Below are 14,164 nucleotides of genomic sequence, written 5' to 3' on the forward strand. Positions count from 1 at the left end.
GGGAGTGGAGCTCTCCAGTTTCCCAATGGAGTTCCAACATCACTGAAAGAGTCTGGGCAGCAGTGGGACTATCCTAATGCGTGGCCACCTCTGCAGCACATGCTTATCGATGGTAGGTACCATGAACTTCACCTGCCAACCCACAGTGATGATTCAGCACTTAACAGAACATCCTGTTCTATTGTCAGTGGGTAATTCTTTCTTAAAATGAACAGCAAATTCTAAACATAGGCTCAGCTCTGCACAGTGGATTTCTACAATACAGTTTCTAGGACTATTGATTATCTGTAACCGATAAAACATTCTCATCAGGTCTGCTCAGCGGCTCATCTGTAGCTTTGGATTATAAGTGTCCTCAGCTGATTTAGGCAATTTTCAGTAAACAGTTGAACACATGGCAAAGGTGCGCCATCCAAATGGTCCAATTAGACCTGGAGGATGACCTTGGAAAGTGTGCAAACTGCAGTATAGGGTAGTTTGGGGTTTTTTTTTTTCCTGTTTTTTGGAGGGGATGGGGAGGAAGACACATTGTGCTAAAAGTGGTTAAAAATGATTCATGTCATTAGAGGTGTCTGTGCTGTTAAAATCATCCAAGCTAGAGGTCTGAGTCATCCTTAGTTTTACCGTCTTCTTGCCTTCCATACCACACTGAAGCGAGATGGCTGAACTGAGAAGCCTGACCCGTGTCTGATTTATGATAGCGGCGTTTCTTTGTGAAGACTGAATTTGGAAAAACTGAGATCTGTTGTTAAAATTACACCTATTTTTCTTAAGACCAGTTTCATAATGTACTAGTATTTCTTAGACAAGGAGGAAAAAAATTGAGGTGTTTTTTTTTTTTTATGACTTATTGTGCAGTGGCTTTAGTGATCGAGCCTCCTTGAGAACAAACGGTGTTGGTAATAGAAATAATAATGGCTGCTTGTAGCCTGTTGACTAAATTCAGTGCAATAAACGTTTGGTTATAAGTGTTTTTATGCACATCAGACACGGTGTGCAAAATGTCCTTCCTTTGGGTCTCTCTCTGTCATTCATATATGTATTTATATGTGTATATATACGTCTTCATCACCTGAAATGCTTTCTCGGCAGCATTGAAATCAGGCGTCTGATGGGACCGGTAAAGACAGCTGCACTACTGGGTTATAAACCTTTCCTTGGTTTGTCTACTCCCTTTAATTGTTGGCATTACTGTTGAATTACCTCAGTGCATTAATTAAACAAAAACAAAGCCATGTATAACCAATCATCAAGGGGGTTAATGGTATAAAAGTGACACTGTATTTTACTTTTCCCTGCTAATTCTAGTAAAAATCCCACCTGAGATGCAAACAATGTCCAAAAGATGGTACTAAAGTCAACACATCCCATGTGGCTTAATCATAAAAAGGCTCATTTAGAAGTGAGGCCTGATTCATAGTATCGAATCTGAATATGCTGTTTACCTCCAGAATATTAGTGTGCATGTAAATGTAGCTATCGTTTAATTCGACATTAGCTGGCAACATAAAGATGAAACATTACAAACATTTAACAGATTTCTGCTTTGAGCAGCTTAAATAGTTTTTAAATGTTTTAAAAACCCAGGTTTTTCCAAGCTACCTTCAGAGGATGCTAAAAAACTCGCATTCGATTTGGCCCAGCGCTGGATCAAGACAAACTGGCTGGCATACATTAAGTATGAAGCCATGTTTGAAAAGGTGAGTTTTTGAAGGCTTCAGCACTTTGGAGCTCATGTTGCAGTGTGATAACACAGCTGGCTCAGAATGTGCAATTTTCTTCCTCCTGACAGTACGATGTGAACGGAGATGGAAAACCTGGTGGTGGAGGAGAATATGAAGTTCAGGTATTTCCCTTTCATGTGTTGACAGTGTAAAACGAATGTGCTTATAGTCACGCAAGTCTTTCTAATTCCATGCAAAGCCCAGAAAATTCCTCTTCTCTCCTGTTTAACTTGAACACATTTACATGCTCATGCACACACTCTCACTCCTCCTCTTCTTTGTAACATTGTTTTGATAGAAAATTGTTGTCATCCAGTTTTACTTTAGTTTATGAGATGGGAATACTAAGAAAACCAATGGCTGCATTTCCTGTATTTATTCTGTTGTAGTTTGCTGGTTTAGTGAATATATAAATACCCCTCATGCTGTGCTGTGTTGCTTTGTTCTGCAGCTGGGGTTTGGTTGGACCAATGGCGTGGCGCTGCAGCTCCTAGACCAATATGGGGCGACTCTCACCTCAGGAGGGAGACGTGTCTGATCTGGCCTCCTGCTGCCCCTGGTCATCTTAGCTAGGATCATGCTTGAGTGAGTCGGAGGTGTCAGAAGGACCCGTTGGATTTTTATTATTCCTGGTTTCACTCCTGCTACTGACAGACTTTAAACGCAAATTGACAATGAGACTTAAGCGCATATTGCACGCCTTCTAGACATTTTACAATCCTGATAACTTGCAAGGAACCAGCTATGATTTATTGTAACTAAGGATTACGTTGCTGAATATTTTAGTATGTAACCTCAGAGCTAAGTGATGCATGGTGTTATCAGAAGCCTCAGAACATTTTGGCATTTCTGGCCTCTCTCCAGCGATGCAGGCTGTTGCTCGCTGCTGCTTAGATTACAACATTAACTTGTCCTAGATATTGAACTGACATTACAAACGGCTTTTTCACCTAATTCAGTTATAGAGTTTATTGCTGTACTGTAGCTCAACTCCCACAGAGCCCCTTTATTTGCATGTAAACTGAAGTTGGAATGGAAATGAGTCCATGTGAGAAATAAAATGTGGTCTGCTTGCACTAAATATTTTTAAACCATCACAATGCTTTAATTCATTTTTTTACTATACAAGACACCCGATAAATGTTAGATGACAGTTTTAATGTATGAAATTATAAATGCATGATTGGGGGGCTAAATGTTGGGTTTTTTGTTTTAATAGATGTGTTATTAAAGTGTGGGGGAATACATTTTCCTACACATCTACCAGCTGTGCATTAGAAAAATAACTGAATGTTAGAATGACCTTTGCTCCTTTTTGAATATGCACAGTAAAAGTGAATATGCCAACAAAGCAAGACAACAAAACAGAAAGCAGTGGAATTACATACATGCATTGTATTCAGTGCATCCCTGGTGCATTTAAAAGGCTATTTAAATCCACCATGGGAACACGAGACTGCATCGCTAACAATGCGAGCTACTATTTAGAGAACTAATTAAATGTCTCTTGCAGTGGGGAAAAAACCCAATGGTCTGTTAATTGTTTCTTTAATATGACAATCTAAAAGAATGCACTTTTCCTTTGTTTTCTGAACTGTTTTGCTGTATTTTGCATTTTGCTAGAAGAACCACAGTACTGTTAAATATTTTACATTAAAATCATTTAGTCATCATGGGTTATGAGGCTTTAAATTTGGTCTCGTTTAGACAATAAAAAAATCTTAAACCCTGCAGAGGCATTGTACTCTGCTGAATATAACTTCAAACAAAAACTGTCAATAATTGAAGAAGAAACAAAGACAAATCAACCCTTTTTTCCTAGGTCTGATTGTACAAAGGAACTCTTTCTGTTTTTGCCATTTATGCCTACATCTATGGTGACATCCTGGTCAAGCATGAAATTAAGTCTATATAGATATTCAAATGGTTGTCAAAAAAGTAATGAGAAATTTGCCTTTTTAAAGAAGAAATTGCATCCTCCTTTGGTGTGAAGATGTGAGCCCTAAGCAGGGATTTCACTGCATCCCTCTCTTTAGCATGAGTGAACACAACAGATTGACTGCAATTTAAATAGGCAAAAGGCCAATAGGTGCAGTAGTCCGTGCAACCCCAAAGATCACACTGTAGTAATGTCCTATTGTGGGTCTCAATCTACAAGGCATATAGCTGGCAGCTTCTTTTTTTTTATTTTATTTTTTATATACATATAACTCATACAGTGGCAGCCTTGTGTGCTGTGTTTAGAGATGTTTAAGCAGCAGGCAGCAGTCATTGTGTTTTCAGCCCTTGCTGACAGCAGTAACTCAAGTAGAACCTGCTCTATTTGATAACTCCCACATTATCATGCTGTTTTAGCAGAAATGGGTTGTGCTCAGTTAATGAGATCGAGCTCTAAAGTGTGAAAAAAGTCGTCCGGCAGTTAAGCGGCAATGAGGTGACAAGGCGGTGCGTTTGTGTGCACACAAGCATGTGCATTTAATTACAAGTACCTGAGGACATTATTTTAAGAAGCCCACTCGTTGGGTGGTGCATGAATTGTAAAGTACTGGTGACAACTGGATTACATGTTGTTTTGGAAGCAAAGGTCAGAGTGTCTTCTTGTCAGCAGTCATCCAGTAACAACCCCTGTGTACAAAAGCAGCATACTAACTTTGCTTAAAGTTCACATTTTTCTATTATTTTTTTTTTATCAATCTGATACATTTTTGTGATGTTTTTACCTGATGCAGAAAAGGTGCACTTAAAGCCATGTGATGGATTTGGGGATTATTTTTTTTTATTTTATTTTAAATTCCACATGTAATCCCATTAATCTTCTCTACTGTGTGCACCTCTGGCCTTGGATATGTTAATAGTACTAGTGGCACAGAAGCAGCCCCCGATTTCCATAATGAGAATAAGATGCAGGGTGATATGCAAAAATGTGTGAAATCTTATCAAATGGCAGCGAAGGTGGGGGGGATAAAATAGGTAGGCATGGCAGACAATAGAGGTAGATGTGTCTGCGTGGCTTTGAATGGAAGCCCATGCTTCAGTGCTGCCTCCTGGCTCAGCTTTCACTAGCCTCTACAGCACACATCACAGACTGCACGTTATCCACAGAGTCCTCGTGGTGCCACTCTGTGCAGCAGAACCCTGCTTTGCTCTGCCAGGATAATCCCCACCCTACCTACTTACATCCCTGCAATCTGTGAAGACCCACAGTGGAGATGTGCTGGGAGGGAGGCTGTCTGTCCTCTGATGGTGAATCAAAGAGCCAGACGTGGTTCCTTGGCCACCACTGACTCCTATTCAACATGCTCTAATCAATCACTAATTTGAGGGATCACGCCTGTCTTTCTGTGTAATATTACCTTAATTATGACTGCGGCCTCCACAAGAAATGTTGTCTCCAGCTTGGCAGCTAAACTGTTTATAGAAGAAAGCAACTCCTTGACCTCTAAACTGGAAAGATTGGCTAAATTGGAGGCATTATACAGATAGAGAAGGGACAGCTTAGTAATATTGATTCTGTACTGTCCGGCTATCTGACTTTTTATAATCAATAACTCTTGAAGAATCGTTTCTATAGAATTTCTCCTGCATGAGATTTTAAAATTCAGTCTAACAGTCGAAGAGCTTCTAGTGGGAGACTTTAACGTCTTGGCTCATCTGCAGCGTTCAATCTAGTGAGAAATCTTTCAACAAGTGAGAGCTCAAAATAATTTGACCTTCCTTGTGAATTCCATAAATTTTTAATAAAAGGCTTCTTGTTGGCTCTCACACACATTTGTTGTTAGTGCAGCTGCAGATATATTCTGGTTTACTTACAACCGGTTACGTTTACGGCCACATCTAACTACAGCCAACTGGTCAACATTTTATAGGCTGTTTAAAAACTTTATTTTAAAGTGTCGAATTAATATCTAAACTAAATATGCCCAAATAACTTACTGGTATGAAAAAAAATATTCAGCGATGTCTCCAGTGTTGTGTGGGTGTGGTTAGAATGGATTTAATCAGCAAAGCTGGCAACACAAGCAAACAGCTCCACATCTGTCACTGCATGTTGATCCAGATGTAGCTAAAGACATGGGCGTACAGAAGCATGTAACTGAGTTTCGCATATTTAAAATGGGTAAGAATTTAAAATGCTTGAATTTAAAGAAAAGTCAGTAAAAAAAAAATCTTATGAATTTGGAAAATTTGGTTATAAAATAGAACTGTACACAAACAGATTTTTCATAAATTCGTGGAAGGACTTGGTGAACTCTTAAAGCACAGCTTGTGTTTGTGCTTTAACTGCTTCCTTTTTCCAGTAACTTTCTAGACATCTCAGAAGGATAAATGCATTTCTTTTCTGTTGGATACCCCCTCCCTCCCTCCCTCCCTCCCTCCCTCTCTCCTATCCAAAACACTTAGGACCTTTGTCCCAATGTGCCACTGTGAGGTAGTAGAGCTCTTTGCTGTAGTGGATGCCTTGTTTACTCAGCTATGCCCTTTGATTCTGGTAGCCATACAATCAATATGGACCCCACAAAAAGCTTAGTATTTGTAGAGTGGCACAGAGTCCTTACCTCCTAACTGACCATGTTTATCCGGAACTTATAGTAGGAAAAAAATATCTAATCCCACACTCCATAAGCATATAGAATCTTTTTCCATCATGCTCATTTTTCCATCACCCAGCTGAGTGAGGAGTCAGTGTGATTACTGGCTCAGATCAATAGTCTGCTGTCGTTGAGGACTTGAATTGTTCGATTTGGACTGCATGCTCTTCACTCTGAGAGGGAGACGCTTTTGTTTTGATGGAGTTGAGAGTGATCGTGCATTTTTGTACGTGGTAAGGGTGTAAGGTCATCACATTTCTGCTTTCAGAATACTTTCACCCGGAGATGAAAGCAGTGTTGCGCTAACTGGGGCTGCGTGACTGCAGAAGGTACTGTGTGACAACACAAGCTGAGTCTTTTTTTTGTACACAGTGGGTTTGACTGCATGGTAGCGCCATCGCGGGATGCAAACAAGTCAGTCAAACAGCTAAGCAGGGGAGCCATGCCTGGAGAGGGGGGTGAGCCAGAATCAGGAGGGAATGGAAATCAAGGGAGTGAAAGAGAGCACATGAGGAGCTCTGCTTATTACAGCTGCACAGATGGTGCAGCAGATGAGATGGGAGGGATAGATGGATAGATGAGGAATGAAAGTAAGACAGGGAAAGGGAGAAATGGCAGCAAAGCTCGTGCTTGACAGTGTACATAAGGAGCTCCCAATTGGAAGACTTCCAAGGGAAATACTTAAATATTTATTGTGCTGTGGCCAGTTGGAAACTTTCTTTCTACCTCCAATTCGTCAGCAAGAAAAATGGCTGAGGAAACGCCGGTGAAATATTAATTTCATTGCAGCACTAAAGGTAGAAGGTATAGAGTGGCATACGGTGTAACATCCTGAGGGGGAGGGGGATGCCAGGGTTCAAACTCCACAGACGAGGAAGGGTCGAAGTAGTGCGGACACATGGGCAGTGGAGGAAGAGAAGGAAGGAAATTAAATTATTGGGAGGAGGATTTAGTGAAGCCCATGAGTCTGCAACTGCAGGGGAGACATATTTGAATAGCCCAGATTTTGTGCTTTGCAAGCTATTATTCCACACGCAGTCAATATTCACCCTGTCTGTCTCCCAGAGATAAATGCCAAAGTAATAAGAGCAAAAAGACATTTCACACGTGTATTTAAAAAGACGTATTAAACCAGCAATAAAGCTTCACACTACTCTACTTTCCCGTTTTTGATTGATTTTATACATTGAAATTTAGACCGAGCACAGTCTGGATAAGTATTACTAAAGAAGATTTGATTCTAAATTATATGTCAATCAGCAATGAATAATGATAAGTGATTGTGCTTCTTTTAAAGCATATACAGTATGCGTTTCAGTAATCAGAGAATGCTCACAATTCATGATCTCAGCTCAGTGGAAGTGGAGGAAAAACTGAGCTTCTGGCACCTACTGTGTTACTTCCAATTCCCTTATGTTTTTTCTTAGCACCAAGTGTTCCTTCAGCATACATATGCTCACTGGAGTATTACTGAACGTATATCTGGTATATAGCACTTGCAAGCATGCATAAATTCACAGTAGACACTCCAGTAATTAAACTACAAACATGACACTTCCAAATGAATCTGTGTGGCAAAATTAGAATACTACATGTATATTTTAAGCACAAAGTATGTTATGATTATTGAGGTGAACTGGTCCTACTTAAAAAATATCAACCAAATTTGCAAAGCCCACTGCACCTGAGCTACCAGTTAGACATTATCGTCAGGGTTTAAGCAGTGGTTTTTCTTCAATTGCCTGTTATTAATTATCACATGCAGTTGAGTTATTATCAAAGCCCTTGCTAATAGAAGTGAAACCACTGTACAGTTTATAACTAATTACCACCAAAATGGATTAATTAAAGTAAGATGCACCTTCATAAGACTTGCACATCCTGGGAAATCATTTGAACACTAATGCACACTTCATAAAGTTACCAAATGAAGAGGTTTATTATTAAACTATATAACATATGGGTTATTAGATGAGATATTCCCACTCAGTGCCCCAGGCAATTTTTTTTTTTTGACCATTTTGTCATTGATGCTCTTAAATGGGAAAACAAAAGGAATCACTGTTTCTTTTAGGGAATGACATTAATGCATATCTTTTAAAAGCATAAGCATCTGTGAGACGCTGCTGTAGCTCACCTGGTTGAGCACGTGACCTACAGGTCACAGCAGGAGTCTGAGTCTACACTCTGCCCCTGACCATTTGATTATACTCTCAAATAAATAAGCATTAAACATACAGCAGCAGACATGGGCGGAGGCTCTGTTAACTAGAAGAATTTTCAAACATAAGATTTAGGGCTTGATGATAGTCGGGGATAGATTATACTTAATTAATGCATTGTTATTCCATTTTTAGCAGTCTGCAGTGATAGTCTGGATCCTTTTAAAACATTTGAACTGAGATGTTTAGATTCAGTAAATAAAGTTGATAGAACAGCAAATACTTCAAATTTGCAGCTGAACTTTGAAGAGAGACAGTTTTGATGTTTACACTTTCAAGCTACAACCTGAAAATAACATTCTGTTGAAATTAATTCATCTGAAATCATGCTGACAATGTTGATTAAACACGTCAATTTACACCATGAATAATAGTAATCTTCACATTCTGACACAGCATATGTTCAAATCTAGTTTCTACAGGTCCTGACTCACAACTAAGTGATTCATTTTTATTTACTGATACATGACACACACATATTTCTACGTTACATAAAAACAGTTTCTTGGAGATTGTGAAAGTGAGATAATGGGATCAGATGTTCTGCCAGGTTCTCCCAAACATGGTCATTACTATTCACCTAATTGATGACTGACTTTTTCACTTGGAAGTTCTCTAATCTGGAACTTCATCATTGATAATAACAATAGTATACCATTAATTGGCCTTCCATTGAATTTATGTTGTAGGAAGGAGCCTCCTTGTCATTTTCATCACTTACCAAAAAACTGAAAATCTCCCAAAAGCTGGAGTAGGGTGAGATGCACCATCAACACACTACGGAACCAAGAACTAAAGTTTTTATAGTCTGTTGAACTGAAAAAGTGCACCTTTAATGAGACAACAGTGGATAAAAACAGCAGGAAGAGTGGAAAAGGAAGAAAAAAAATAAGTGTCAGAACAAATTCAGAAACTCAGCATGTCTTCCTGTGCAGCAGCAAGTATTTTGTCGCTGATAAGTCAAATATGCAAATGTCAGTTTTAGGTTACTATGTTTTTTTTTTTTTTTGGAAGTCAAATGGAACCACTTTGAAAGTATGAAACTTGTGCCAAAGTTGAATACGGATTATTAAGAAAGCTTTAAGTTTGCAGTCACATGCACTGAAGGAATATTCATTTTAAAACACGCAGAAAAATACTAAAAACACAATCGTGTGTGTAGAATTTCCTATTAAATTAAAACTCATGTGCGAGTGTGGTGTGGGATAACTGAAATGACCCTTTGGTGACCTAAGACAATCCTCGTAGTGGTGGTGTTCTTTTCACGAGGGTCGGATGGACCCAGAGCAAAACCTCCTGAGAGGCATGCTGAGCAGCTCCTGGAGCTCAATTCCACTTTGGCTCATTATGAGCACAGGAGGTGGTGGATGTGAGTCACAGAACTGCAGCGTAGATCTGTCAGAGAAAAATCGGAGCTGGTTGGCAGCAGGTTTGACAAAATCTCATTGGTTGAGAGTAAATAGCAGGAACGGGGAGAGCAAACAGGACCAATTATTTGCACAGATTTTTATGTCTAAACATGCAAATCAAAAGTGGTCCTTCTGATTTAGTCTGGATTGCTACCATCTGATTTATGATTCCAACACATGAGCATACAGCATACCGGTGTACACATCCCTTATTTTTTGTCTTAGGCTGCACATTGTAATACCCGTTCCAGTCGTGTTAATCAGTATGCAGTTGCTTCTCTCTTTCTATTGTACCTGTTTATGAACAAACTAGATATCTGTAGTCGAGTGCAAGCTGTGTCATCCTGTGATTAACATGCACACATTGGCAAATTCTGTATTTGATGATGAAGCCAATTCATTCTCTCTGCATAAACAAAACAAAGGAGGCTCTTTTTGCCACTCTCTCCCTTTCCTATCCCCTTATTAGGAATGCGCACCATCTGAATATTCACGAAGGTCAGGTCAAGACCATATTTGTCCACTGGAGACCTGTTACGTCCCATTGGAAAGGAATAATAAAAAGAAACCAATTTCCTCTTTTGTCAAAGCCGTGTGAACCATGTAATCAGCAAATCCTTCCAGAACAGCCTTCAGGAGGGAAAGAAAAGAGGATTTCATTTTAAGGAAATATTGGAGCTTCACAGCTTTTATTGTGTTTGACTGTCATCTATTCTAAATGGAAAATTTGCTGGGTCTTATGATATATTATACCCCAGCGTGCCATTCACTGCTGCATCTTGGTGATTTTTTTTTCTCTTTTTGTCTTGTCCACAAGGAAATAGCCCTCGGTTCATTTCATCTACTTTAATATCTGATATGCAGATGCAGATTTAGGAAAAAAAAAGCTATATTCTTATCAGATGTCATCTTGTCAATTTAAAAAGTCAGCAGAAAGGAGGTGAGCAAAAATGACTTTTAATAATTAATAGCATGCGATGGCAAAGATTCTGTGTTAGTGTTTGAGGCAAGCATTTCTCGGTGGGTGTGGGCTCGAGAATCGGTGCAAACGTTGTCCCAGGTGTTGTTCTACCAGATGGGCTTAGGATGCAATGATAATATATTCCCCAAGCGTTGGCTCTGGCTTTGAAAAATGCTGGTGCTGGGAGAAGATGGCCTTATGCTGTTTGAAAGGCAAGCCGCAGGGGGGACAGATGCTCTGATATTCCAGCAGGAGTGTAGCTGCGGGGCCTCATGGTTGTTCTCTGCCTAGCAGGGGGAAGATCGTTTGAGTCACGCCTACGCTGCTCAGCGGGAGAAGCCGGGGAAAATGGCAGGCGGTGAGCAGTGGCATGCCTCTCGGGTCACGTTGCTGAATTTACCAATGAGAGCAAAACGGGAAGAACTGATCACAGCCTGTACTACATAATTCAGACAATGTTAGGGAGGGTGTGTGTGTTGCTCAGTACTTTCAAATGTACAATAAACGCAAATGGTTTTTGGCTTTTGACCCTTCAAAACGACAACAAAGTAATTAGTTTCATTAGAGGCCAGTTAGATCTGAGGAGACATGAAGAGGCGGAGTGGAAACTCAAGCCTATTAATTAGTTTACCACTGCTGACACTGTGAATCTCTTAATTGCTTAACAAAGTAAAATTCTCAGTGGAATAGATATTCTCAGTAGTTCATATTTTACTAAACCACACAAGTCCAACCTGGGAAAACCGCCCATCCAGAGTGAGCTTTTCCCTCACATCACATAATTATACAGAGTTCAAAGTCTCGTTTCTTGTAATAGTTTCACAATATTGGTCCCAGTTCATCTCTTTTGAAGTATCAAGTTTAATTTTCATTATGTTACAATAAATGAGCCAGGATTTGAAAAGTGAAGGAAAAATGTCTATGACTAGCATCAGATCAGTGCGCGCAAATTTAATCAGCTGACGGATTTTCAGAATCAGCTGTCGCTAATTGAGTTAGACAGCTTCTCGGGGCCCGTAAATCTCAGTCTCGGGAAAAACGGACCGATTGTGGTTATGGAACTGCACGCGGCCGCTTAGGCAGAAGATGAGCCGCAGTGAGAGAGACCATTTTTTTTTTTTTGAGACAGCACCTAAATACAGGTTGTCAACAGAATAATGTGAGCGCCTTAGAAATGGGCACCAAGGTTAGGTTGAACGCCAATTAGCAAAATGTATTAGCTACAGAAAAAGTGTGACGGGGCAGTCAGGACAGTTTTTTTTATGCATATTGGAAGAACTGCAATTACAACTTGTTGATTCTTGGCAGTGTTTAGCTTTTTTTGGTATTAGAAGCAGGGTTGGTCTTGGGAGGCATTAAACTGGTGCATATTTGTGCAGATGGGACACATGTGGATTCAGGATTTGTGTTCATATTGTCTGCTGTGTATGAAGCAGAAATCTCCAGTGTTGAAAAATTAAGGGATGTAACAGCTGTGCTGATATATGTAGCTGCTGACTGTCTGCTTGGCTTCACCTCGGCTAATTTGAGTCATTAAAATGTACTTTTTAGAGCATTTATTGAATTAAACTCCACGCCGATAACTGGTCCAAGAAGTCTGTGCTTCAGTTTTGATGAATTCAAAGTAAAAAAAAAACCCAAAACAAGTCTGTAATCAGGCCTGTCTCAAAGAGTGGCCAGAAAAAGAGCATGCTTTATTTTCCCCAAGCAGGGCAAATTCCGAGCATGAGCCCTCTGTCCATGTGTCAGCACCAACACTGGTCTATGAACAGTGAAGAGCAAAAACTAAAGTTTAGGTGTGCGAGTTTCCAGAGGCGCACACACACCTGTCAGTAAGAATTTATAAATGAGACAACAATGAATGTTTCCTAATCCTGATCTATCAAAATGCTAACAGGAGCTGAAGTTGTTGTTTCCTGCTTCTAGCTGTTTCAGTTTATTACACTGCAACTTCATAGGATCCATGTATGATTCACAACTTTGATACAAAGAGGATCAGTCAGGAACAGAAATCCAAAATCAACTAAAACTAAGTTTAAAAACTAAAATATTAGTAAACAGCAGATAGAACAATGTTTATTTCACTATTAGAAAAGATTAGTCTGTATATGTGTAATGATTACTGTATCATTATAGTTCACATGCATCGTGCATGCAAACTATCATCTGCTGTGACCTTGTTACAGTTTAAATAAAGTAGCATTGCACTATAAATGCACTGCCAAAGCACTCGGGTATAAAATACACAGTGATTAATATAAATAACTAAAATAGGTATATATTATTTGTACACAGTATTTAGATGCATCATATGTCGTTGTTTGCTAAAAACAGCAGCAATGACTACATGCAAATGTGATTTTTGTGAACAACGCAGACTATAGACTACTGATAATTAACAAATTACTTGGAGTTTTATTGTGTTGCAGGACAAATGGCTTTACACAAATATTTCCCCCCTCTTAAATATATATATGACACCTCTGGGCTACTCAAAATCTGCGGGCGGTACACTGTCTATCCACGCATCATGAAAGCCAAACTCAAATTGCATCAAAGAACATGGGTACTGACAAGTTGGGATTTACAGATATTGCTCCCATGGTAGGATTGTTTCTAATGGGGGATTTAGGGCTCGAATGATCCCTTACATTGACTGACAGTGGAGACTGAAGGCAAAACATTTCCCCAAACCATCTGCAGCATATTCTAAATCCTCCTCAAGTGGGCAGAGCACTCAGTTCAAGGTGAAAGTCAGGCGATTACAATCGCACCCGTTTGGTTTCCAGGACAAAATAGAGGCAGCTCTTAGAGAAGACATGTCCCCGTATTGTTCCTTTCTGGCCTCGCTGAATTGCGAAGAGGCCTTGGATGCAGCTACTGAGTTTATCACTCTTAATGAGAGACTCTGCAGTAGGCCACACTCCATTACACATGGGCCAGATGATAAATTACATCGCCTTCCATGACTCCATGACCCCAAGGGATGTTTAATTAATCAGTGGCTGGACATGGCCACCATTAGTCGAAGGAACAGCAGCCAGGGCTGCCCTGGACACATTCTCACTCCCACACATCGTTATTTGGCTATCTTTTCAGCTACCTCACCTTCAAGCCAGGTGTGAATGTACAGAATCCGAAGAGAGAAAGAAAGAGGAGGAGGGACACAACCTCAAGGGGGTTTATAGCAAGACTAACTGCTACCCGAATGTGAAACAAGCTCAGCTTTTAATCAGGTTAGAATATGAATAAGTGAGTG

General features: G+C 39.8%; 1 protein-coding gene across 2 annotated transcripts in view; it reads left to right on the forward strand.

The window, feature by feature from the left end:
* Positions 1–14,164, forward strand: part of treh (trehalase (brush-border membrane glycoprotein)) — a 51,635-nt gene that overhangs the window by 4,186 nt on the left and 33,285 nt on the right. Inside the window, exons 12-15 of one of the 2 annotated variants that reach the window (XM_005735922.1) lie at positions 1–112; positions 1,588–1,700; positions 1,793–1,846; positions 2,176–2,815. In XM_005735922.1, coding sequence (XP_005735979.1) covers positions 1–112; positions 1,588–1,700; positions 1,793–1,846; positions 2,176–2,262 — 366 coding nt within the window. In that variant the 3' untranslated portion in view covers positions 2,263–2,815. Of the gene's footprint in view, positions 113–1,587; positions 1,701–1,792; positions 1,847–2,175; positions 2,816–14,164 lie in introns of those variants that run through there. The other variant, XR_311804.2, reaches the window with a different exon arrangement.

Source organism: Pundamilia nyererei, unplaced genomic scaffold (assembly GCF_000239375.1).
Source record: "Pundamilia nyererei isolate P.nyererei 1_Seehausen unplaced genomic scaffold, PunNye1.0 scaffold00066, whole genome shotgun sequence".
NCBI classification, from domain to species: Eukaryota; Metazoa; Chordata; class Actinopteri; order Cichliformes; family Cichlidae; genus Pundamilia; species Pundamilia nyererei.